This window comes from Podarcis cretensis (assembly GCF_951804945.1).
Source record: "Podarcis cretensis genome assembly, chromosome: 4".
Lineage (NCBI taxonomy): Eukaryota > Metazoa > Chordata > Lepidosauria > Squamata > Lacertidae > Podarcis > Podarcis cretensis.
This window is the reverse complement of record NC_137173.1, coordinates 5,633,835-5,661,333: the sequence shown is the minus strand read 5'-3', so window position 1 is coordinate 5,661,333 and position 27,499 is coordinate 5,633,835. Positions and strand designations below refer to the sequence as shown.

Genomic DNA, 27,499 nt, shown 5'->3' with positions numbered 1-27,499 from the left:
CAGGAGTCCAGCTTTTGTTGGCTTTATAAAGTACAGTGGTACCTCGGGTTAGGGACGCAGGTGGCGCTGTGGGTTTAAAGCCTCAGCGCCTAGGGCTTGCCGATCGAAAGGTCGGCGGTTCGAATCCCTGCGGCGGGGTGCGCTCCCGCTGCTCGGTCCCAGCACCTGCCAACCTAGCAGTTCGAAAGCACCTCCGGGTGCAAGTAGATAAATAGGGACCGCTTACCAGCGGGAAGGTAAACGGCGTTTCCGTGTGCGGCTCTGGCTCTGGCTCTGGCTCTGGCCAGAGCAGCGATGTCACGCTGGCCACGTGACCCGGAAGTGTCTCCGGACAGCCCCTGGCCTCTTAAGTGAGATGGGCGCACAACCCCAGAGTCTGTCAAGACTGGCCCGTACGGGCAGGGGTACCTTTACCTTTACCTTTTTACCTCGGGTTAAGTACTTAATTCGTTCCGGAGGTCCGTTCTTAACCTGAAACTGTTCTTAACCTGAAGCACCACTTTAGCTAATGGGGCTTCCCGCTGCTGCCGCTATGCCACCAGAGCACAATTTCTGTTCTCATCCTGAAGCAAAGTTCTTAACCTGAGGTACTATTTCTGGGTTAGCAGAGTCTGTAACCTGAAGCGTATGTAACCTGAAGCGTATGTAACCCAAGGTACCACTGTAGCTCTTCACAGTCTTCCCGTTCTGCTCATAGCTGTCAACATTCGGATTTGAAAATAAGGGATCAGCAGCCTCGAAAATAAGGGATCAGCAGCCTCACCTCTCCCACGGAAAGTCTACGGGATATCTAACAATCTGGGATAGCAGCAGGAAGCAGCGGGAAACAGCACTGAAATAAGGGAATTTCCCGCAAAAAAGGTTCACAGCTATGGTTCTGCTCAGTAAGGAGCCGTCATGCCAGATAAGTGAAATACACATTCTCTCGCTTGGCAAAGGATGTTGGCTTAAGAAAGGACACTGCGTTGCCCCCTGGACATGTCAGAAACGGGGCAGACTCTACAAGCATGACTCCTCCCTAGGCTGCTATGGAAACACCACCCTCTACAGTGGATCCCGGCTGAGAATGAAACAGATCCCTTGTCTTTGGAGAGAAGGCAGATCAAGTCTCTGGCTCTCCTACGGGGTTCTCTTCAATTGCCACTTCTACTTCCACTTGGGGTGGCCTCTCCTCAGCTTCCACCTCCAGCGGCCTCTCCTCAGCCTCCACCCCAGGATGTCTCTCCTCGGCTTCCACCTGGGGCGGCCCTTCCTCAGCTTCCTCCTGTCCCTCAGAGAGTTCCTGAGGCAACGGCGTTGCGTCCTCGTTGGCAACGGCGCCATCCTGGGGCAAGGCCGCGTCCGTGGGGGCTGCCTGCACAGAGCCGCCTGCTCCATTGTCATAGCTCTGGAAGCTGCTGTGCACCTTCATGATGTACTTGTGCAGGACGCTGGTCCCGTTCAAGGGGTTGTCCGCCGTGCCGCTGTCGGCCACGGTGTGGCGCAGCTGCTTCATGTCAGAGAGGAGGCGCAGCACAGACTTGTTCAGCTCTGTCAGGCGGTTCCCCAGATCTGCGGGCAAAAAGTGCGGGATGTGATCCGTGAGAGGCAGTCAGGTACAACATTCCTTGTAATGCTAGAGAAGACATTCGAGGGAATGTTTGGTTCAGCCAGTCGAAACTTCCTGTTCCTCCTGGCTGGAGCATCCTTCCTTTCGCATGTGATAGAAGGTGGGCGTGACCTAACCTGTCCAGGTAACAAAAGGACGTGTCATGCAGCACACCTCTCTCTGTTTCATTTCCTTCTTCATTTGACCAGCTTCTAGCTAGGACTGCTCTGCCAGCTCTCAGCTAGCAGAAGCACTGGGATTATTCCCCATATGGGGTAGATCTACAGGTACATATTTGTAACTAAGTCTGCCTTCAGGAATCCAGCTGTGAACTGATGTGAGTAAACTTATTTTATTGACTTTGAATAAGAGTGTCGCGTCTTTCACTGGCAGAGGAATGGGGGTGTGGAGGGAGCAGTTCACCCCCGGCATCACTATTCCAGTAGGGTGCCATCACAGCACCCCTCCCAGACATATGCTGCACCGCCCCCGCCCCGCCCCCCCGTGCGCCAGGTGGCACATCACGCCCCAGAATGTGAGTCACACCCCTTCGGGAGGTGCGCCATGCCCTTGTGGGCAGCATACCATGCCCCCAGGATGGGCGCCATGCCCCCAGGGGGCGCCAGCCACACCCCGCCTGCTCTCCGCCCCCGGTAGCGGGGCAAGTAGTTTTGCCACTGGCGTCTTTATTCTTTTAAGAGGTATTCAAGTGAACTTACCAGGAACGTACAATTCAATCATAGACAGGCTGAATTATATAATAGTGAGAGGCTCACACGAGCCTGCAACCAGCTATCCGCTGTGCATGTAAAAAGGGGGATGTAAACTCTGCTAAGTAAAGGAACTAGAGAGCGCAAAGTGGGGAGGATATTAATAAACAATATATCCTCTCCTGCCACCCTGAACATTCCCACCAAAAGGACACAAAAGAGGGAACCCTCGTGGGAGTGCGCTTCTGCCCAGGCCCCATGGAAATTCCAGTCACTTAGCAATCCTATTAAGGGACGCAGGTGGCGCTGTGGGTTAAAGCCTCAGCGCCTAGGGCTTGCCGATCGAAAGGTCGGCGGTTCGAATCCCTGCGGCGGGGTGCGCTCCCGCTGCTCGGTCCCAGCGCCTGCCAACCTAGCAGTTCGAAAGCACCTCCGGGTGCAAGTAGATAAATAGGGACCACTTACTAGTGGGAAGGTAAACGGCGTTTCCGTGTGCGGCTCTGGCTCGCCAGAGCCCGATGTCACACTGGCCACGTGACCCGGAAGTGTCTCCGGACAGCGCTGGCCCCTGGCCTCTTAAGTGAGATGGGTGCACAACCCCAGAGTCTGTCAAGACTGGCCCGTACGGGCAGGGGTACCTTTACCTTACCTTAGCAATCCTATTGTTTCCCCTCATCTAGGCTTTGGAGACAGCTCCTCCATGAGGAGCACTAATCTGTAGGGATGTTTGATATTGTGGATTATCTACTGAGCCTTCATTCCGATTTGCTTGCAGGAAGGTTAGACGATGCTGCGTCAAAGCAAGCATCCTCCCACACTTTCCAGGGCATTATCCCACCATGTTCCTTAGGGCAAAAAGAGAGAGCATTTGGGGAAGTGGGTTTGTTGCACAAGACTGCCCAATCAGCTCTCAATGTGCAACCTGAATCTGGTGTTTCTGACTGAATCCCACCCAAAGTGGGAGAGACAGTAAGCCTTGAGGGGTAGCAAAGCATCAAGCTGTGGGGGCAACCGGGGTGGGGGCACCAAGAAGAACCAGGGTGGCTGCAGGAAGCAGGACAGATGGGTTGCAAAGCAGGGACCGTAGGGGCAATGGGGGTTGGAAGAGACAGAGGCCTCACAGAAAGAGATACGGGAACCAAGCAGAAAGGGAGCGGGGAATGCCCGCCAGTTGGTTTGGACTCCCAGAACCTACACCAGAGCTGACTGGGGCTGATGGAGCTGTGGTTGAGACAGCTGAGGGCACCTGGTTGCAGAAGTCTGGCAGGGAGGGTGGTGGGCAAGCCCTTCTGGACATGGCACCCCATTAGGATCCCCCTTCCGAGGCAACACTGCTTACCTTTCCTGCGGCTCTCCTCAAACTCCCGCCGGGCCGTGTCGATGTAGCGCTGCACCAGCGCCTTGAGCACTTGGCGCCGGTAGGCAGCGCGGCCCTCCATACGCTGGCCGCCCTCATCCGTGGAGGGGTTAGACTGGGGGGGAAGAAGGGCAGAGTCAGGGGGTGACAGGGTTCCCAAACGAAACATGGCAGAAGGGGGTCACACCTCCTAGAAGGGCCCTGGGGGGGGGGAGGCCTACATCTGGAGGCTAGCAGGCAGGAGGTTGTGGCTGCAAAGCACTCTGCGCATGCTTCAGCGTGCCCAGAAAGGCGTGGCTTCCAAAATAATTAGTCAAAAAACAAACAGATGCAATTATTTGAAAAGCAGTAGACAGCAGGACATTATAACCAAATACTTGCAGATTAAGTTACATCGTGCAAGAGAGTGTATTCAGAAAGAACTCATTCAGGTGCCCTAAATGCCAGGAAACAAAATTCCTGCAGATCTGTTGTCTAAGGTTGTTAACAAAGAACAGCTTGAGGTCTGTGTACAGCAGCTGCAATTGGGTTGAACCACAGGTGATACAGGTTAGACGGAAAGGGGGAGGATGTTATGCTATTCCGTTCCACCTTAGCAGATGTGTGGACTTTTATGTCACATGTCTATTTACATTCCAGCACAGCTTGCTGGGAACTTCTGTTGTGTGTATAGCTTTTGCTTATGCTGCTTGCTTGGACACAAAGGGGAGAAGACTTGTTTTTCCCTTTGTCCTGATGCTGAATAAAATGTCTGTAAATACGTTTCACACAGCCTCTATCTGCCCTTCTGTTGCGAAGAGTTCTTTTACTCTGCTGGCTTGCGTGCTCAGCTTCTGAAGGTTTCTGAAGCTCGAGTCGCAGTTACACGCTGATCCAAGGACTGGAGATCGCCCGGCTACCGGCCGGTGGGCTGGAGCTAGTGGGGGGCCTGCCAATTGCCCCCGTTTCCTTGGACGCATCCCAACAATTATGGCACCAGGAGTGCACAGGCTTGTTGGTGCAGCACAGAAGCACTTGGCCTAGCTGCTTTTAATTGATGCAACAGTCTTTTATAAATGTCACTGAATGGAGGAAAATGGGTGCAACAGGTAGTGCGTGGAGGAGTTGTGGGGAGGTATGGACCTGACCTCCTGGCAACAGAGTTGCTGCTGTTTACTGGGAGGAAGAGTGCAAGGGGCAAGTCAATGGGGAGGTCATTCCTGTGCGAACTCACCAGCAGGAGCCCCCCCCCCCCACACACACGCTGGGAGGTCAGGTAAGCCACCCTAACCCAAGGTCCATTGTTGTCAATTCAAGAGGGCCTGTGATGTCACCAGTGTAATAATAAAATTTAAGGTCTTATATATATAAATAATAAATGTTCATAAATGTACCAACCAAGCACATACATAGATCAGCACAGGAAGACCGACCTGAAACCATTTTTACTCCCAAGCTGACCAAATGTTTTTCTGCAAGGAGGGAGGAAAAAACCTTCCTTGTTACAGGAATTGGGGAATCAAAGGAATGGCCAGACTACCAGGAAAGGCAATCAGATAAGGCATTATCTGATAACCTGGCAGACAGGAAAAACAACAACATTCAAATTTCTGTTGTAGACCACCTTTTCTGTGATGCAGGTATGATGTTTGTGGGGGGTGGTCTTGGGTTATATCCCTTTCTGTGATGTATGTATGATGTATGGAGGGGTGGTCTTGAGCTCCAGGGCAGGGAATTTAAAATGTCTATATAAGGCCTTGCGCGCCATTGTTCTGGGTTCCTCCTCCTTTCCTGCGTGTGAGGGGAGCACCCTGTTGCAACTGATCAATAAAGATCAGGCTTACTAGCTGCTTTGCTTCTCAATATTCTCTGGTTGGCCTGTTATTTTCTTCTGCCAATAGGGAACCCACGTAAGGACTCTATATGGGCTCTTGGATACCCCATAAGGGAAAAAGGGCAAATTTTGTTTACAACATCAGGGATGCAGGACTCCCACACCACCCTCTCAACTGCTACTGCCAAGAGGCACTCGTGGGGCGGGGAATGGGCATCTCTCCCCCAATCTCCCCAAAAGTTTAGGAAGGGAGCGTGACAACCCACTGCAAGCAGAGTCCTTGGTGCAAGGAACACCCCCTTGAAACAGCCCCAAAGGGAACTTACGATGGTTGAGATGGGGGGGTATTTCTGCTGGCGCTTTGGTTTGTAACAGCACAGGAAGCGGAAGAGGCCCCTGGGAGAAGACGGGGAAAGAAAGAGGTGAGCCGAGAGGCCCGTGAGCAAGGCTGACTGTAATATTTATTATTATTAATAATAAATTTAACTAAATTTACATACTGTTTATTTGAAAAAATATATATCCTGTTTTGCAAAAGAGAAACTATTCATCAAGATATTTCAATAACAGCCAGGATTAAAAACATACTCAGCATCAAAATATAAACAAAATCAGAAATCTTTTTTATTGATTTTATTGACTTATTGAATTTATATATCTCCCTATACCTGGGGGTCTCAGGTTGGTTCACAGAATAAAATCAAGATAAAAAAAAACCACAAAATACCTAATAAAAAATAAAAGCAGTAAACCAATATGCCCCCCCCAAAAAACCATTTTAAAAGGGCATAGGATCTTGAAAGCATTAAACATAATAAAAGTTCATTTTAAAATAACATGACTGAATAGCCTTGCCTGGGGCGGGGGGGGGAGTTTGGGGTGGGTTCCAGAAATAATGCAATGATGGTGCCCTGCTATTATGGGCTGTCACATTCAAGGACTGGTTCCCGGCAAATGCAGAATAATAATAATAATAATAATAATAATGATAATAATGACAATAATGACAATAATAATTTATTTACACCCCACCCATCTGTCTGGGTTTCCCCAGCCACTCTGGAAGGCTTTCAACAGAATATTAAAATACAATAGTCTATTAAACATTAAAAGCTTCCCTAAACAGGGCTACCTTCAGATGTCTTCTAAAATTCTGGTATTTGTTGTTCTCTTTGACATTTGGTGGGAGGGCGTTCCACAGGGCTGGCGCCACCACCGAGAAGGCCCTGTGCCTGGTTCCCTGTGACTTGGCTTCTCACAGCGAGGGAACTGCCAGAAGGCCCTCGGAGCTGGAACTCAGTGTCCGGGCAGAACGACGGGGCATTGTGCTTGTAAAAGCAACAGTTTTGCAGAGTCTGCCAATCCTTAAACCAGTCCTCTGCTGCCGAGGGCTAAATTTAACCCAGAACTACCAGAGTCTCCCCACCTCAAGGGTCCCAGGAGCAGCCTGACAAATTACCTGACGGCGTAGAAGATGGACTTTGGTGACGGGATGATGTTGAAGGGCACCGGCAGCGTCAAGCCTTCTCTGAAGAAAGACAAGTAGAGCTTGGAGCGGGCAAACTTCCACTCCACGTCGGCATCGTTCTGAAGAGCACAGGAGAGAAGAGGCGGCAATGAAGACTCCGGTAAATACGAAGGGAGCTCTTTATTTATCTAGAGCATCTTTGCCTTGCTCTTCAGCTCCACAAAAAGTCTCCCAGAGGACCTTACAGAAGATCAATAGAACTATCAAGAAACAAGACAGTGCTTGCCCGCAGGAATGTGAGAATAGAAGAAGCTAGGGTATCCCTAAAAATATAACTAACAATATCAATAAATGCTGATTGGTTCCACACGCAAAAATCCTGTTACAAAGACCTGCCTAAACTATATAGTTTTCCAAAAACCAAAAACATCTGAAATATAGCAGGGATGGTTTCTGGTGAACCTCTACTGGCAGGGAGTTCCACAGGGCACTAAAGTGATGGCCAACCAAATGTCAGAGGGTTTCAGGGAACCATCAAACCCATCAGAGGATCGTGGTGATCTCAGTGGAGAACACTGAATCCGTCTAAAGCCACTTTTGGCCTGAGTTGTTTAGGGCTTTGTGAACTAACACAAGTACTTTGAAATTGGCCCAGTAGCAAATTGACCATCGGCCTGGCTCTCTCAGCAGTGGAGTAGCACGTTGCCAGCGATCGGCTCCTGTAAGCAGTCTGGCTGCTGCAATTTGCACGTGCTGAAGCTTCTGGACCCAACACAGGGGCAGCCCCATGGAAAGTGTGTTTCCGTAACCAAGTCTTCAGGTCACCAATGCAAGGACCACCGTGGTTAGGCTGGCACAGCCCAGGAATGGCTGAAGATGATGTATACTAGGGGTGGCATACATAGCCAGGATTCGGGTAGAAATCACTGAAGTGCCTGGGGAAATCCGTACATATAGCAACCCATGCTGGAAGTGTAGATTTTGGCGTGTTTCCTTAAAAATAGCTCAAAACTTCATTATTATTTTTGTGTGATTTTTTTTGTGTGTCCAGATTTTTCACTTTTTGAAATATGGCAACCCTAACTTATACCAGGTGGTGCTGTGGGTTAAACCACTGAGCCTAGGACTTGCTAACCAGAAGGTTGGCGGTTCGAATCCCCGCCATGGGGTGAGCTCCCGTTGCTCGGTCCCTGCTCCTGCCAACCTAGCAGTTCGAAAGCACGTCAAAGTGCAAGTAGATAAATAGGTACTGCTCCGGCGGGAAGGTAAACAGCGTTTCCGTGTGCTGCTCTGGTTCACCAGAAGCAGCTTGGTCATGCTGGCCACATGACCCGGAAGCTGTACGCTGGCTCCCTCGGCCAGTAAAGCAAGATGAGCGCCGCAACCCCAGAGTCGGTCACAACTGGACCTAATGGTCAGGAGTCCCTTTACCTTTACTTTAACTTATACCAAGCCTGACCAATAGCAGGAAAGGGCCATTACTGCTGGTGGATATGCAATTAGAGATGTTTGGAGAATTCCATCAAAAATGGAAACCCCTGCCGTCCGCATACCTGTCAGTAGCCTGAAAATGTTACAGGCGTAATTATTTACAGCACTGACACTTCCCTTCCTTTGAAATATATCAAATAATGAAGGAATGTAAGTTTCAGCCACAGCAGATAGCAGGACGAATAGCACAGGGTTTAGTGGAAGCTGAACTGTAGCGGAACAGAACTGATTTTTGACAAATGCCGAATAGGAGAGAAATCACAGCCTCCTTACATCCCTAGCGGCAAGTGGGGCATTCACCTGTCCCTTTGTACCCCCCAGTTCCCGTTCCAGTGCACCTTAAACAGCACTCACCTCAATTTTCTGGAAGCAGTTGGTGATCATGGCGATGAGCATGTTGAGGAGGACGACCACCATGACGATGGTGAAGACCCCATACAGCACCCTCCCCACCAGCTGAGCCATGAGGAACCGGGGCATGTCCACCACATCGTGTTCTTCCATCCCAAGCATGGTCCAGAAGAGGAACTGGAATGTCTCGTTGAAGCTGCAGGGGAGAAGGGATAGCAAGCTGAAAGAGCTGGGGCAGGGGGAGGGTGACTCCCCCCTACAGCGTTGCTTCTTTACTGCATTTATATTGTGATAATAATTTTAAGGTCTTAGACATATAATAAATGTTCATAAATGTACCAACCAAGCACGTACATAGATCAATCAGCACAGGAAGACTGACCTGAAACCAATTTGACTCCCAAACTGACCAAATGTTTTCTCTGCAAGGAGGGAGGGGCTCAGGGAGCCTTCCCATTGTCTCAGGAATTGAGTAATCACCATTTCAAAGGGTGACAGACTATCAGGAAAGGCAATCAGATAAGGCATTATCAGAAAACCTGCCAGACAGGAAAAACAACAACACTCAAATTTCTGTTGTAGACCACCTTTTCTGTGATGTATGTATGATGTATGGAGGGGTGGTCTGGAGCTCCAGGGCAAAGAACTTAAAATGTCTATATAAGGGCAGGCACACCTTTGTTCGGGTTCCTCCTCCTTTCCTGAGTGTGAGGGGAGCACCCTGTTGCAACAGATCAAAAAAGATCAGGCTTATGAGCTGCTTTGATTCTCAATATTCTCTGGTTGGCCTCTGTTATTTTCTCCTACCAATAGAGAACCTACAAAAGGACTCTATATGGGCTCTCGGGAACCCCATAAGGGAAAAGCAGCAGGTTTTTTCTTATAACGTTCAGAAAACCTCTTTATTCAATATTTATTCAACGTGCATCCTGATCTACTTGCTCAAAGCTTATGCGGAAGTTTGATTATATCCAGTCTTTGCTGAGCGTTCCTTATTATTTGTTGATTATGGCATGCTTATAGGAGAATGAGCATCCCGATTTGCTTGTGGGGTGTTTACATGTCTTCCTGTTAATCATTCATTCATCCCACATGTTTCAATGCATTCTGCTATCACATTCCAGACTGTGGATTTGTCGCACTAGAACAACAGAGCTCCTGAATTCATTTTAATTCTGCAAACCTAAAGTTCCAGCACACGCTCAAATCCTTCTTGAAAAATACTAATAGCCTGGGCGATTCACCAGTTGCCTCTGGCAAAGTTTTGCGATTTGCACATGGTGGTGGCACTGACATTTGATTCTGGATTTTCTCCTGAGACCAAAAAAAGAAGGACTGCAGCCAACCTTGTTTTTCGTACTACAGTTGTACCGTGGAAATCGAACGGAATCCATTCCGGAAGTCCATTTGACTTCCAAAACATTCGAAAACCAAACCACGGCTTCTGATTGGCTGCAGGAATCTCCTGCAGCCAATCGGAAGCCACAGAAGCCCCGTGGGATGTTCGGCTTCCAAAAATAGTTTGCAAACCGGAACAGTCACTTCCGGGTTTGCGGCATTCGGGAGCCAAAACATCTGGGAACTAAGTTGTTTGACTTCCAAGGTGTGACTGTATATTGATTTCATGTGAGCTGATTGTGCTTTCTGTAGAAAGTACAAGCAGGTTGGCGTACCTCCCCAGCTTTTCAGACTCTTGGTAGTGGACGTAGATGTTGTTCATCCCACACAAGAAAGCAGTCAAGATGATCATCATGATGAACATGAACCTAGAGAGGGGAAGAAGCACAACCCAAAAAGCTAATAAAAAGACCTAAAACCATCTAAAACAAAGTCAAGAAGAGTGGGCTTAAAATATGTATCTCGGGTGTCCATGGCCCAGGTGAAGAGGTGTGCCTTTAGCATATGATGGAAGCTATTCAATGAGGATACTAGACACACCTCCATGGGGAAGGAATTCCCTGGGGTAGAGTCTGCCCCAGATAAAGCCCACTTCCCAGGGTGCCAAACTTCTGAGGGCAATGGAACTACCAAGAGTGGCCTTTCTGCCCATCTTAATGGTAGGGAAGGAGGTGGTCTATCCTATACTTGGGGTCATTTGAGTCATTCAGGACAACTATCTCATGTCACAGACACAGGCTGCTGCCCCATTCCTCCCAGCTGGGCTTGAGCTTGCTACTCTGGCCTCCTTGCCAAAACAGGTCTCCGCTTCAAGGCAAGAACTAGTCATGTCCTATATCGGGACTGCATTCAGGGGCCAAGGTGATGCCCCAGAGACTTGGGAGACATGGGATTCACTGAGAGAGAGAGAAGGCTCAGTGCACTGCAGAGCCAACAAGGATGATGGCAGGGAAAGAGCCTGATTCCCCCACCCCACCCCCCAAAAAACCTGATCATGTCGTCAATCATCTTGCCAATGGAGATCTGCAGGGTCCCCAAGGTTTCGTGGGCGGGCAAGATGGAAGCCAGGCGGGTGAAGCTCAGCATGCTGGTCACGGCAAACAGCACCTCAGCGATGAACTGGGGGTCTTCAGTGTGCCACTCCTGACGGTCTGGGTCAGAAAGGGGAGGAAGGGTCAGAGAAAAGCAAGGGGCATCTGTGCTGGGTGTGTGGCGCACATCATGCAAGACAGCCTCTCATGGGGCAAGGTTTATGTTGGTCACAGCCCTGTACCCATGTCTGAAGCCTTTACATTCCAAAGTGTGTCTTCCGCAAGCTGGGACCCTCCAGACAATCTGAGCTCCCATCAGCCCCAGTCCATTTATTATTATTATATTATATAATTTTTATTCATTTTCAATTAACCAAATTACAATGCCAATTCAAATACAAATCAACCACATAGCCAATTATAAAATTTACATGGCCCCTCATGCTTCAAGGTCTAATAATTCGGTTTAATTCTGCTTCCAAACTATTGCTCAGTCCAATTAGAATCCAGTCTTGATAAAATCCCTTATACCACAGCTACAATGATTTAACTTCAATTCGTATTAAGACATTTAATAATTTATAAGTTCGCTAGTGAAGTTCTCCTTTCTTCTTCCTGTGTGAGGTACAGTGGTTCCTCGGGTTAAGAACTTAATTCGTTCCGGAGGTCCGTTCTTAACCTGAAACTGTTCTTAACCTGAAGCACCACTTTAGCTAATGGGGCCTCCCGCTGCCGCCGCACAATTTCTGTTCTCATCCTGAAGCAAAGTTCTTAGCCCAAGGTACTATTTCTAGGTTAGCGGAGTCTGTAACCTGAAGCATCTGTAACCTGAAGTGTCTGTAACCCGAGGTACCACTGTATTAGTTTTAATCAATTGATCCTTTATGCCTAAAATTATTACTATTATATTTTCCTCACACAGTTCTGTTTGTCATTGCAATCCATATCTATACTCCCGACTCCCTTCATCTTCACTTGCTGTATGAATTATTAGTAGTAGTAGTACAGATCGTGTAGCTGAGGCTCCAGTACTTTGGCCACCTCATGAGTAGAGAAGACTCCCTGGAAAAGACCCTGATGTTGGGAAAGACGGAGGGCGCAAGGAGAAGGGGACGGCAGAGGACGAGATGGTTGGACAGTGTTCTCAAAGCTACCAACATGAGTTTGACCAAACTGTGGGAGGCAGTGGAAGACAGAAGGGCCTGGCATGCTCTGGTCCAGGGGGTCACCAAGGGTCGAACACAACTAAAAGACTAAAGAACAACAACAAAGTAGTATTCTCAGGGGGTTGCCAAGTCATTAATAAAGCCATTGGCTCCCCCCCCCCCCGCCACACACACATACAGTCCTTTAGATCAAATGAAGTCTTCTTTCCGATTTAAATCTGTACAGCCTTGTAGCTTTTCAATTCGGCAGTTTTTGATCTTGTCCCATCATTACCAGCAGGTGTCTGTACAATAATCCTAATTAAATTCTCAATGAACAGAAGAACCACTGCTTCTTAATGGCAGCATTGGAGGGTTACCAACAGTCGAAGTGCTTTTGCACTCAGCGCTTCCCTGCCTCCAGCACCATGTCAGAGAGAAAGCCGGGTATTATCTATCTATATCTATCTATCTATCTATCTATCTATCTATCTATCTATCTATCATGTTCTATCGAACTCACAAGCCGATGCACCTATGGAGTCAGTGCCCAATGCAGAAGAAGGAACGAGGTCCCAGCTTGTGGGAGGTGCTCACCCGCTTTTGTGTAGTAACGGCATTCTGCAGACTCCTTGTTATCCAGACAGAAAACACGGCCCTGGAAGAATATCAGGAGCCTGAGGACAAAGGAGGCTAAGTACATGCTGAGCATGACGATGTCCAGAAAGTTCCACCAGTCCAAGAGGTAGCTGCGGAAGCCCTCGATCCAAACCTCTTTGCACTCAAACCAGAAGAAACCTGGAGGAAGAAAGCACAGGGGATCAAAACCCACCACTGGGCACAGCTGGAAGAGGGGCAACCTTGGCTGGTCATTGCCATGGCCCAGGGCTCTGGTTCCCCATCCTTGGGGGAAGAGGCCATGGGTTCAGGGGACATATTGGGCTGCGAGGAGGAGTGTGTGTCCTGTAAGCTAGTCTTTTGACATCTCGGGCTCCTGAGAAGTTCCAGCACCAGGTGGTCTGTGATGCCAGTCCCTCCCTGGCCTGAAGAGGAGGCCATAGTGGAGACCCAGCCTCAAGAGCTCCTAAAACAGGCTGTCTTTTCAGAGGCTTTGCCCAACAAGGATGGGATGCTCAGAGGAAGCTGCAGTCCTCTTTGAGGCTCCACCTGGGTTGTTCAGCTGCTGAAGCAACATTCAAGCCTGCCTTGTCCAACTTCCAGCCTAGGCTCCCCTGAAAACTATCCAGAGGGCAACCTACCTTGCTTCTTTGCCTTTTTGGTTTTGACCTCTGCCTTGCCTGATATTGCTTATTTGGGATGACACTCTGCTTGGTCTGACTTTGCCCTGCTGGAACCTGACCTGACTCTGTTTCTTGAACCTGGAAGTGGTCCCAGTGGTATGTGAACTGGTGTCCCTGACTTGGCCAGAACTCCATCACCCAGCTGGGACTACTGCCAGGGGCAGAACATCTGTCAACCTCTGATGCCTCTTCTCAATCTCTTTTTCTCCACTTAAGCTTACCCTCTTTGTCTCCGTTTGCCCATAATGCTAAGGTCACGGCTTCTTCAGACTAACGATGGTTTGTCTGAATGGGAATACCCAGCCCTGAATGTGGGAACCCAGCCCAATCCATGACTTGTTTCCTGGCAGCAAACCACAATGTGAAGTTATTTTTTGTTGGCCTATAAACCATAGCTTGTTAATCTGTGGCTTTTAAAATAATATTCATCAGCTGGTCTGTTCTGTGTGGCATACAGAAGGGATGTCCAACCGGTCGAAAGCGATCGACAGGTTGATCCCCAGGTGATAGTGGTCGATAGCAGGCTCATTTTCCTCCGTGGGGGGGGGGCGGACATCCGGCCCTACCCCCTCGCTCTGTCCTTCATTTGCGCACAACTGCAAAAACGGAAGACAAAGTTATCGCTGCGTGCTTTATTTTTTTGTGAGCGATTTATGGCCTAGCTCCTGCCCTCCAAAGCAAAATAACCTTGGCACCCCCTACAAGTTTTTTATTCTGGGAGTAGATTGCAGTTTCTTGGGAGTTGGACATCCGTGGCATACAGGAATTGGGTCTTTAGTGTGGTGACCTATCCTCTGCAACTTGAACCTGACACACATCTGGTAGGTGCCATTTCTATTGTTTTTTTTTTTTCAGTGCCTGCTGAATGCTTTCCTTTTACAAGAAGAAGGAGAAGAAGAGGAGGAGGAGGAGTTTGGATTTGATATCCCGCCTTTCACTACCCGAAGGAGTCTCAAAGCGGCTCACATTCTCCTTTCCCTTCCTCCCCCACAGCAAACACTCTGTGAAGTGAGTGGGGCTGCAAGACTTCAGAGAAGTGTGACTGGCCCAAGGTCACCCAGCAGCTGCATGTGGAGGAGCGGAGACACGAACCCGGTTCACCAGATTACAAGTCTACCGCTCTTAACCACTACACCACACTGGCTCTTTTAAGCGGAGATCTTTACCTGGACGACACATAATAGCCCACACAGAGTGTGGGACTGAGGGATCCGGGTGTCAGGAGCTCGTCCTACACTCGAGTAGGACCCTGGCAGATACACATGCCTAACTGGTATGTTCCCTCCCTCCTGGTTGATTGTTATAAGATTTCTTCAGCCCAAACATCACAGCGACCGATGCCAACAGACATCAGCACACTTAAGGATCTGTGGAGTCTTTGCAGCTTGCGTGACAGACCTCAGCAACTCAGCATTTCGGCTAATCTACTTTATTTACATATAAACACACATGGAGCTCTGCAACATGGCTCCCTCTCTCTTTAGCATCAGACAGCAAAGAGACAAAGGACAATAGTTCTACTTCATAGAACACAGTGACACAAACAGCCGGTCTCCATCACTTGCCACTCTGTGGAGTCAAAACATATACAGACATGTGATAGACATCAATCCCATGACTGCAATCATGGAGCAGGAATTCTAACACAGGGTTGCCCTCAAGGTGGTAGTGGAGAATTATCTCCTGCCCACATCCTTGCCCTCCCCTGCCTTTCTGCCCTGGGCCACAGACCTGCCACCCATATCATGTGCAGCGAGGTCTCCCACATGTCCTGGTTCCGCCCCGAAAAAGTCTCGCTGTTGTGCTCCAGCACCAGGGACTCTGCCAGCAGGAAGACCAGGAACCAGACATACGAGGCCGAATGCAGAAGGAACTTGATAACGGGGATTTTCAGCATTTTGCCAAACTGAGGAGGAATGAGAAAACACACAGCGAGTTGCACACAGTGTTTTAAAGAGGGGGCACACACACCATGGTCGTACATCAGCACCCCCAAAACCTGATGCCCCTAGGTGTTTTGGGAATTGTAGTCTAAATTTTAATGTATTTTTAATTTTAATGTATTTTAATCTTTTGTTGGAAGCCGCCCAGATTGGCTGGGGAAACCCAGCCAGATGGGCGGGGTATAAATAATAAAGCTGATCTGTCTGTTGTGGAGGCCAAGAAAGGAGCCCGGCCACGAACCCCTCACCTTGGATTTGGGGGCCACGTAGTAGACGAGGCACAGGAACGGCATCCCCATGAAGATGGAACAGGAGACGAAGACCTTCCAAAGCGAGGTGCTGCCTCTCCAGCTCTGAAGGCTCCCACACCAGATGGACGACAGCACTTGCTGGCAAATGGGGTGGGCGACAAACTGCGGGGGGGGGGGAATTGTCAGATTGCATTTCTTAGTGCAGAAAGTATTGATCTGATGTGCAGAGATCTCTCCTATTCTAATTAATTCCTTTTTAAAAAAAATTATTCAATTTCCTTTTTCATTCATTACATACATCTCATATCCATGACATTTACTATACATTCCTCCCTCCCTCCCCTCCTAGGCTTCCCCCAACTTCCGCTTCTGATTTGTTTCACCCACTTTGCTACCTCCTAAAAGAAAAATTACTAATAACATATTTATACAATAACATCTAACCTAAAAACATAAAGATGAAAATAAGTACACAATATTTCTCTATCTTCTGCACATTTTCTAATACTGATGATGTGAATGTTTATTTAAATCCTGCCATCAAGTCTATAGACTTTCTTTGTTTCTGCAAATATAATATACCGGGTAAGTGGTTCCCATTCTTTTTCAAAGTCACTGTTGTCTTTTTCTCGTAGTCTGTCTGTCATTTTTGCCAGTTCTGCAGAACTGGTGTATTCTAATTAATTCAAGAGGGTTCTGCCAGCTTCTCTGTGTGAAAGAAACAAGTAGAAGGTGCATCGTGTTTGGGTTATTCCTTCAGAGAAGCTGTGAATACAGCTGGCTTAAACTGGTTCTCTTATCTCTTCTGTTAAGGTGATGCTGGCTATAAAAGTAAGGCCAGTAGGAGCCTGGGTTTCACTTTCTCTTTCTATATCTTTTCCTTCTGGCGTGCTATTCTGAACACAGTATGCTTAGTGTTAAATTTTAGTATCTTATTATAAGTTGTTGTAAGTTTGTTAAGTCTGCTGCAACTGGATTTCTTACGGACAGTGCCAATCCTGAATGTATTGGATTTGTGACCATTATGCTCATTTGCCTTCAGTAGCAGTAAAGCTCTGCTAGATGAAATATAATTGCTTCTGGTCTGTTTTTTTTGGGGGGGGGGGGGGATCCTGCAACGTGTTTGAAGTTTTTACTCTGCTAACTATACATTGGAGTTCTGCTCTGGATCAGTATATTGAGTAGAATTCATGACAGAAATAAGATGGAAAGGTCTCTCCTGGTTCAAAGCCAGGGGTAGGCAACCTAAGGCCTGGGGGCCAGATGCGGCCCAATTGCCTTCTCAATCCAGCCCACAGACGGTCCAGGAATCAACGTGTTTTTACATGGGTAGAATGTGTCTTTTTATTTAAAATGCATCTCTGGGTTATTTGTGGGACATAGGAATTCGTTCATTAATTTATCCCCCAAAATATATTCCAGCCCACCACAAGGTCTGAGGGATGGTGGACCGGCCCATGGCTGAAAAAGGTTGCTGACCTGCTCAAAAAGCAAAGGCCTGCCTGGTGGTCTCAGGACTACCTGCCCCACTGCTGTTTAGGGTCTCATTAAGAATGGCTCTGAAAAACCCTTAATGGTTTACAGTGGAACCTCAGCTTAAGTACAGCCCTGTTTACGAACGATTCGGTTTACGAACTCCGCAAAACCGGAAGTAGGGTCCCAGTTTGTGAATCTTACCTCGGTCTAAGAACGGAAATCGAACAGTGGAAGGGCAGTGGTGGCGGGAGGCCTCATTAGGGAAAGCACGCCTTGGTTTAAGAATGGACTTCCAGAATGGATTAAGTTCATAAACCTAGGTACCACTGTATATGGCCGGTATAAGCGTGAGATGGACACAACACAAGAGGCAGGATGGACTTTTGAACAAGGTTGTTGGTTTATGAAAGGCAAGACAGGCAGATATACTGGGGTCTTAAAGGTACTTGGGGCAGTTTCTGAAGACTTCTCCACTGTGGCCAACCAGTTGAAGCTAGGAAACCATGAGAAGATTACAAGCAACAGCTCTCTCAAACCTGATTCCGCACATTTCGGCAACCCCTCCTGGATCAGGTCGATGGTCCAGCATCCTGTTCTCACAGTGGCCAAACAAAGGGTGCCCCCAAAGGAAAGTCCACAACCAGAACACAAGTGCCATGGCATCTTTGACAATGGGAAATGCTGCTGGCCATTATGGCTGGCAGTATGTGAGACCCCCTGCCCACTGCAAGACCTTCCTTCCACCAGCAGCAGGCTTTGGTAATATGGTGCCCTGAGGACAAAATTTGGCGCCCTCCCCCCTCTCCATTCTGTGCATACTCTCAAGCGTGCTACGTCATAGCTTGGCACCCTCTTGGCTCAGTGCCCTGTGCAAGAGAACGGCCCACACTGCCTTAAATCCAGCACTGCTCCCATCTGCCCCCGGACCATTTTCCTCTAACAAGCTCACCCGCTTCTGGTTGTAGTTGACAGCCAGGCGAAGCCTCGCCAAGTTGGGGATGCCCTCCTCGAAGGCCTGGTCATCGAGGTCCTCCTCTTCCTCGTCATTCGAGGAATCCGCAACATCATTCAAGACAGCCGTCACCTCGCTCTGGTTGCGGCACATTCCCAGCAGCTCAAAGGCAAACTCCTGGCACAGCTGCTCCAGGGCCAGGTACTCGGGCTGGACGGGAGGACAAGGACAAGGCAGGGTCAAGGAAGGAAGGGTCTGGCTCCGACTCGGAAGGGCAGCACAAGGTCCCACCCCAATTCTGAAGAGAACGGCTTTTCTGTGTGCAGAATCTGAATTGCCTAGATGCACAGCGTGGTCTACATGGACTCCCCACCCCAACTCCTTCCTCTAAAAGAATTAGGTTTGTGATGTGAATATTGTGGAATTAAAATGCAACGTCGATGTCAGGGCTGAGGAACAACCGGTGGCCTTCCAGTTGTTGTTGGGCTCCCAGCCCACATGGCCAATGTTCAGGGATGATGGGAATTGTGGTCCACCAGTACCTGGAGGGCTGTAGATGTTCCCCACCTTGACCTACTGTCAGGCTTTGGGGAATCAGATCCCTCCCTCGGTGGCAGTAAATAAGCAGATCAAGCGAAAAGAGCGATTCCGGCGTATTAGGTGACTGGGTGTATAAAACGACCCCCCGGATTGGCAGCTGCCAATTGGGCGGGTCAACTTATACACCCAGTCTTATGCGATGCTAAGCCAGCTTCGCTGGACGGCTTCCTCCCGGCGTGGAGCCCACTGGCCGCTGCCCAGCAAACCCATACCCGGCATATAAGACGACCCCCGACTTTTTAGAGGATTTTCCAGGGTAAAAAAGTCATCTTATACGCCAGAATCTATGGTATTTAATAATCACAGCAAGTGACAAAGGAAGGCATATCTTTCTAGAAATGGCGTGCCTTCCAGTAGAGGCTCACCCCCTCCGTCCGCATTAATCTACATCACTCCAACACTGGGTAATCTGAGCTTGTTGCCACTGTGCTCTCTGTTCTATCGCTCTCAAGCCCGTCTAGTTTTGGGTGAAGGGGGGTCAGGAATGCCATCCAAGGACACTGAATCTGCCAGCTATCTCTCTCCTGGTGTTTCCTCTTCTAGCTGTTCTAGCTCTTCTAGCTATTTCCCAGATTTCCCCCTCTGGACTATGCCCCTCTGCAAACCGCTTGTGATGGCCTGGGATTCGGACTCGGAGGCTGAACCTGAGGAATCCCAGCCTGCACAGGAGTCCCCGCCTCCAGAACCAGCTGAGCCAGGGCTGGGGCTTGAGCCTGAGGGGTCCTCACCTGTGCTGGATCCTCAGGTGCAGGCACCAGCTGAGTCTGCTCTGGCTCCTGAGGTGATGGAGGACCCATTGCCTGCAGGTGCTCCTCTCCCAGCCCTGTCAGGGGAAGCTGAGGTTGCTTCTGGGTCCAGTAACCCTCCAGCCTCTCCTGAGCTGCAGAGGCTCAGGGCAGAGAGGCGGAGGGAACTGAGTTCCCGCAGGAGGAGTGCTCACCGTCAGGCCAGGAGAGGCGAGTCACCTGTAGACCGGGGCCGCCCTATACCTCCGGGCAGATAAAAGCCAGCCAGCCCAAGTCCCAAGTTGTGGGAGCAACATTGTTGGTAACTCACCCTGTCCTGCTTTCCTGCTGGAACTCCTGACCTCACCCAACTCCCTGCCTTGGACCCAGCTTCAGCTTTGACGGGCTGCCTCCCTACTGCACCCTCGAGCTTGGACTGGACTTGGACCTCGCCTCACGGTTACCCACGGGACCAGCACACCGCTATTCTAAATCAATACTGTCCTCCTGCCCTTCGGAAGGTTCGGAGGGGGGGCATCCCCCACCATTCCTCCTCAGTCCAGTCCCTGAGACCTACACGGTGTGCGGCCAGAGACCGACCTTGAATTCGGGCTCCTTCTTGGAGAGGCGCTTGAGCTCTCGGCTGAGCTTGAAGGCCGTCAACATGGCGTCTTCGCTGGCGATGGAGAGGTGCGCCCGGCTGGCGATGCCCTTGTAAGTGTTGATGCGAGAAAGCGAGAACTTGAGCAGGTCAAACTTGCGGCCGTTGGAGCACTCAAGGCAGGAGCACGAGACCTTGTGCGGCCCCGGGATGGCGTGGCCTTTCTTCATCAGCATGTCCACGATTTCGTAGAGGTCCTTCTCACAAGCCAAGGTGAGGGGCGTCACGCCCGGGGCAAAGCGGGAGTTGTCGATGGAGTTGTCAAACAAGGCCGAGGAGAAGGACTTGATGTCCATCTTGCGGCCTTTCTCCTGGTCCAGGCGGTCCAGCAGCAGCTTGACCACGGTGGGCTGGTTGGTATCCACGGCAACCAGCAAGGCCTCGTGGATCTGACGGAAGTCAAACTTGACAATGCGCAGCAGCGTCTTGGTGATCTCCTCGCCGCCCGTGCGGATGGCCAGGTTGAGAGCCTCTCGCCACGCCCGGTCCTCGGCCTCATCCAGCTGCCTCAGGATCCCGTCGCTCACCTGCAGCAGCTGCTGGACCTTCATCAGCTGCCCGTCTTGGATGGCGTTGAGAAGGCCTTCCGGGAACTTCAACTTCTTGTTCACGATTTCTTTCCAATCGGGTTGCTAAGGGGGTGGATGGAAAGACAACAAGGGTCAATCTCTTTTTTCCCCATTTATTTATTTATACTTTTCAAGTTTATACATTTCACTAATTTTATAGATTTCACTAATTTTACAATCATTTTGCCATTTTAAAACTTAACTTCCTTCACCCTCTTTCTGCGGTTTCTTAATTTTATTTTTAATATCTTCTGCATATCCAAATTAACTTAATTTGCTCATTTATTTCATCTTCTTTAAATATATAGAATATGTGAATTCGCTAATGTTATCTATTCCTTCAACCAACAAAGACAGGGGGAAAACCTCCTCTTTCTTTTGCATCTATCAATATTATATTTTTTATTCTCGTTTTTTTCCCTTGCCAAATATATTAAGAAATATCTTTTTGCCATGCATTGAAACAATCTGTCTTGCCAATCACCGGAATTGATTGAAACAAAAATAACATTCTTGGTAATACAGTCATCTTTATAGTCAACACTCTACCTAATAGTGAAAGATTTTTAGCTCAAGACAACCACCCCCCAATCCATCATACATACATCACTGAAGAGGCAGTCTACAGCACAAAACCTGTCTGCCAGGTTACCTGAGAATGATCACTGATTGCATTATTTGGGCAGTCTGGTGATTCCTTTGTGATGATAAATACTCAGTTCCTGAATCCAGGTCACAGGCTCAGCCTATTCACACACAGATACGCCCTTTATTGAGGCATCTAATCATAAGCCTGCATTTTTATCAAGCTTATATTTTTTGATCAAGGTTGTATCTTAAAAATGAGTTCAAATTCACAAATGTTTCATGCCAGGCAGGAACTAGGCTGGCTAAGATTTTGGCAGATGTTCATCCTCTTGGCCAGAGAGGCCCTCTGGTTTATTGCGGTCATAAAAGGCTGAGAGCGAGGTCACTGACCTTGCATGTTGCAGAGTACAATTAAGCTACAATTAAGTTGGTAAATAGTAAGAATTATTGTGCCTCCCGTTAGAGACTTGAGCCACATTTTCCTAAGGGCAAGAGCTAATGGAAATAGGGAAAGAAAGTGTTTTTAAGTTTTTTCTTACTTTGAAAACGTCTTTGCTTATAAAAAAAATTATATATGTTATGTATTAAATATAGGTAAAGGTAAAGGTACCCCTGCCCGTACGGGCCAGTCTTGCCAGACTCTGGGGTTGTGCGCCCATCTCACTTAAGAGGCCAGGGGCCAGCGCTGTCCGGAGACACTTCCGGGTCACGTGGCCAGCGTGACATCGCTGCTCTGGCCAGAGCCAGAGCCGCACACGGAAACGCCGTTTACCTTCCCACCAGTAAGTGGTCCCTATTTATCTACTTGCACCCGGAGGTGCTTTCGAACTGCTAGGTTGGCAGGCGCTGGGACCGAGCAGCGGGAGCGCACCCCGCCGCAGGGATTCGAACCGCCGACCTTTCGATCGGCAAGTCCTAGGCGCTGAGGCTTTAACCCACAGCGCCACCTGCGTCCCATTAAATATATTGGCTTAAATGTAATTATGCAAAGGATTTAAGAAATGTTGGATTCTTATTTCATATAGTTGTAAGAGTTGTAACTATCCTGAAATTAAGTCAGCCATCAGCCCAGCCCCCCTGTCGGGCAGGAAAGCACCATCAGAGCACTCTAGACCAGTGTTTCCCAACCTTTTTTGGGCAAAGGCACACTTGTTTCATGAAAAAAATCTCGAGGCACACCACCATTAGAAAATGTTTAAAAAATTAACTCTGTGCCTATATTGACTATATATAAAGTAACTCTCTTTAATAGGAATCAAATAAACACAAAGAAAGTATTTTATAATTACTTTATTATGAAATAGTAAGTAAACAGAAATATGAAAAATTATAAAATACTTTATTCAGTGCGCCTATTGTCCCTCTCCTCGAAATGCTCCAACTCAATGTTCCTCCGCGGGCTGGCCATTGGAGAGCCGTGTCGCCCACACCGCAGCCCAATACAATATGAACCCTCCCCTCGCAAGCGGCAACCCCTCCACACTCCCCACCTTAAGCCTCCACACGCGCCCTGCCCAAAGAGATGCCCGCCCGCGCGTGAGGGGATCCTTTACCTCAGCATCCCGCCAAAAAAAAAAAAAAAAAAGAGGGCAGGAGACTGCGGTCCCTCAGAGGCTGGGCGTTAGGAAGAAGCAGCCGCCTTCATCCAAACAGGAGCAGCAGCAGCTGTAGCTGTAGTAGCGCCAAGCTGTGCCGGGGACTCCGTGCCCATGAGGGGAGGGAGGGGAGAGAGAGGAGAGGCAGCAGGTCGCCCTCTTAAGTCACGCGCGTGCAGGCACCACCACGCATCCCTCGCGCCCTCTCGCAGAGCCCCTGCTCAGCACCTCCCGCCTCGGGGACGCCCGTCATGAGCCGCTGAGAGGCCGCCAAGCCTCCAGGCTGCTCCCATTCAGCCTTAGGCGCGCGCCCGCCTCGGGAAAAGCGGTGCTGGGAGGCGGAGAGAGAGAGAGAGAGGACGCCGCTGGCCGCGTCCCACCCTCAGTCAGTCGGCTTGGAGCTACAGAGGAGAGGGAGGTGGGGACGACGGCGCGTCTGTTCCGCTCGGGGCCAGCGCGCCCCCGCCCCCCTCTCCAGAATCCCCAACTAAATACGATGCGCTAAGGGAGGGGGGAGAACCCACCCACAAAGAGGACGCCTTTCTGCAGGGCGCCTAAGGCCTCTCGCCGCCCGACTCGCCCGCCTCCCTCCCACGGCACACCAGGCAACGTCTCGCGGCACACTAGTGTGCCGCGGAACACTGGTTGGGAAACACTGCTCTAGACAGATGGTTGTCAGGTTTTTGTTTAAAGGAACCTCCAATGAAGGAGATCTTTCATTGATGATGCGTACAAAAGATCTTTGATACCTGTTTAAAATAGAATTAGCCACCATCTGTTTTAGCCATCTGCTCTATTTTAGAATTAAGGGGGCAAAGGTGATTTGGTAATTAAGGTGCCTTGTAGAGGTTAATGGCTACTTGTTTGCCAATTATAAATATAGCTTTTATTTCCCATAAAAGGCAATAGGAAATGGTTGTATCTTTTGTGATTGGTTCTAGCAAACAGCCAATAGGAATTTCAACCAGGCTGATTGGACAGAGGCAGCCAAAGGAGGAGCAAGGGGGCTGGGTTAAGGAAATATAAGTGCTGGCCAGAATGGCAGGAGGCCAGGCCAGAGCTTGGTAACCATATACCACTGTGCCTCTCATTTATTTGTCTGACAAATAAATTATTATTTTAATTTCTCTATTGCTGCGTTGAATATTTCATTCCAGCTAAGCGTTAACCACAAGCAGGGTGCTACATTATGAGCACAGAGACAACTGGGAGGTTTTCCCATTTCCTTTGTCCTTGCAGAAAAACATTTGAAGTCAATTTGGGAGAGGCAAAATGGTTTCAGGACTTTTCCTGTACTGATTCAGACATGTGGCTTATATATTCATGTATGCGTTTGCCTGCTACATTTATTTTATATCTTAGGCCTTATAATTCTCATAACACTGGGAAGGAGCAGGTCTGGAAGCAGAGGGGCTGAGGGATGAAGGCAGAAGCAGGGGGCTGGGTGAGGGGTGTCCTCACCCAGGGAACAAGGAAAAGAGGAGGTGGTCTAGCCCATGCTGCACCCTTAGCACCCCAGAAGTGGCCTGCATGGAAGGCCAGAGGGGACAAAGGCACTCACTTGGCCATTGCCATCCCTGGCAGGAGCTGTTCTATTTAAACTCCCCCTGGGCAAAGCAACTCTATTATCATAAAAAGGTAAAGGTACCCCTGCCCGTACGGGCCAGTCTTGACAGACTCTGGGGTTGTGCGCCCATCTCACTTAAGAGGCCAGGGGCCAGCGCTGTCCGGAGACACTTCCGGGTCACGTGGCCAGCGTGACATCGCTGCTCTGGCAAGCCAGAGCCGCACACGGAAACGCCGTTTACCTTCCCGCTGGTAAGCGGTCCCTATTTATCTACTTGCACCCGGAGGTGCTTTCGAACTGCTAGGTTGGCAGGCGCTGGGACCGAGCAGCGGGAGCGCACCCCGCCGCAGGGATTCGAACCACTGACCTTTCGATCGGCAAGTCCTAGGCGCTGAGGCTTTAACCCACAGCGCCACCTGCGTCCCTTGGCCCAAATATAAGCCACACTTTTTTTCCAAATTCCCATTGTGCGGCTTATATTCGCCACCCTACAGTATTGCTGCTGAAACTGGTCCCACAAGGGCCGTCGGGGGTGCGGGACGGCACCCATCTCGACTGCATCTCCCAAGCCCCCCCCCCCAAGCCACCGTAAGGAAGGGGGGAGGCCGCCAGCAAAGCACCCCCACCCCCAGGAAGCAGCCTGGGAACATGGGGCAAAGGTGTGCAGCCCACCGGCCACTCCCAAGCCTCCCCCAGCGCTGGCTTGGGGAGGTAGTAGTGTTGGGAAGCGGGCTGCAAGAAGACCCATGGACTGTAAGAAGATCAAACGCACCCATTCTGAAGGAAATCAGCCCTGAGTGCTCACTGGAAGGACAGATCGTGAAGCTGAGGCTCCAATACTTTGGCCACCTCATGAGAAGAGAAGACTCCCTGGAAAAGACCCTGATGTTGGGAAAGATGGAGGGCACAAGGAGAAGGGGATGACAGAGGAAGAGATGGTTGGACAGTGTTCTCGACGCTACCAGCATGAGTTTGACCAAACTGCGGGAGGCAGTGGAAGACAGGAGGGCCTGGCGTGCTCTGGTCCAGGGGGTCACGAAGAGTGGGGCACAACTAAACAACAACAAAACTGCCTTGGCTGATATAGAAAGGTAGCATACAATTTAAAAGTGAAATGAAAAAACGTAACACGGCTCTCAGAAGGGACGGAAGCGTGGGGAAGAGGGTGGAGAGCAGAGCAGATGGTTGGAGATTTCACAGCGAGGGGAACTGATGCTGACATCTGGATCTTGAGTCAGACCTTTTCGGCACTTAGATGGCACTTAGAACAAACCTTTTCTGGACAGATGTCCAGCCTGCCAGCTAGGTGTTATCGGCACCCGGTTGGCAAAAGCTGCATTAGGGGGCCGTGTTTATTTGCTGCAATTGCTCGCATCACAAAAGGCGATGGAAAGAACCAACCCGGCCCAGGTGGTTTCCCTGCCTCCCCAGAGCCCCAGCTCATTACCTCTTCTGTAATTAAGTCCCTCGCTTTCCAAGTGCCATTTCCACTTCCCCTCTTAGCTGCGCCCGATTGAATTCGCAAGCAGTTGCCTTGGCACAGGAGGGCCAAATGGATTTGAAAATGAGTCCTTGGGGAAGCTGCTTGTTGAGGAAGAAGGCGGGGGGGGGGGGCTTGCTGACAGCCACTCGGAAAAGGCCCAGGTAACAAAGCTAAGGCGGCTGCATCTGGAGTGGAGCACCTCCCTTGCTATCCAAAGAGGCCTGCAGGCTGCCCAAGATGCATTATCCGGGTGAGGGATACCAAAGGATACAGAAGGTTGCCGCATCAGGTGGAATGAAGTTATGTGGTTTTAGCAGTAATGCTATAAAGGAGTATTTAAAGATGGATTGTTAATAGGTGAGAATGTAAAGTTATAATATATTAAGATAAATTATTAAGATAAAAGCAAAAATGGAAAGGATTTGCTGAAATAACTAATTGAACTAGAATACAAAAAAGGGAGGTGCAAGGAGGTCAGGGAAACAAGTAAATGAAAGTCAAGACATGGAAAGGTTGATTTGTTTTTAATTGTTTTTACTTTTTTGTGTTTTGTATTTTTTGCTTCTTCTTTTTTCTTCTTCTTTTATTCTTGTAACTTTTTTGAAACTTTAATAAATATTATTTAAAAAAGAAAAAAAAGAAGGTTGCCGCATCAGGGTTTGCATTGCTGCCGGCCATTTAGCACCCGAGAGTAAATGGCAGTGCAATGGAGAGGGAGCTTTCGTGCAGGATGGCTAAAAAGCGAGGCTGCAGGACCTCTGTGACTCTCTCTCTTTTTAAAAAATATATGTATATATTGAATGATTTTATACTACAAAAAATAATACAACCATACTACCACAAAATATAATTGAGAAATAAAAATTACGTACATCAATACTTTGGTATTTGTTATTTACCGTCTTATTTCCTCTCAAACATCCCATACAAAACACACACACACACACACACACACACACAAAATAATGATAATGATGAAAATAAATATTTTCCCCCTTTTATCTTACAAAATCTTTTCTTCAATTCTGACTTCCTTTCAAGTCCCATCGCATATGTTTTATCTTATAACTGAATGTGGATAACAAGGATTTATTGTTTTCTGAATATATTGGAAATTTTATATAGAAAGGTTTATTGCTTTGTGCACATTCAAAGGACCTCTGTGACTCTCACCCAGAGCCCCAGGGCAGGAGAGACAGGCAAGGGAGCAACTAATTTTTGCTACAGAAACAACTGTGAGAATAATTCCTTGGATTGGCACCAAGGTCTGCAGTAGTTGCAGTCCAGCAACTACTGGACAAGTAGTTCAGACAATCTTAGTAGAGAAGCCGACAACAAGGAAGCATACATGTCTGTATGTACACACATGAAAAGTCTTGGGGAGCCCCCCCTCCCTGCTCTGCACTCACCGCGATTCCATCGAACTCCAGTGCCAT

General features: G+C 49.0%; 1 protein-coding gene across 1 annotated transcript; it reads right to left on the bottom strand.

The window, feature by feature from the left end:
* Window positions 1–529: 529 nt before the first annotated feature.
* LOC307213898 (short transient receptor potential channel 2-like) lies at window positions 530–27,499 on the bottom strand (the record flags this gene model as incomplete). Its single annotated transcript, XM_079972133.1, has 14 exons — window positions 530–1,551; window positions 3,638–3,770; window positions 5,795–5,864; window positions 6,928–7,055; window positions 8,782–8,974; window positions 10,452–10,544; window positions 11,165–11,327; window positions 12,950–13,150; window positions 15,385–15,559; window positions 15,845–16,009; window positions 18,273–18,485; window positions 20,201–20,893; window positions 26,028–26,198; window positions 27,473–27,499. The coding sequence occupies 14 exons, from the start codon at window positions 27,497–27,499 to the stop codon at window positions 1,103–1,105; spliced, it is 2,874 nt and encodes a 957-aa protein (XP_079828259.1). The 3' UTR covers window positions 530–1,102.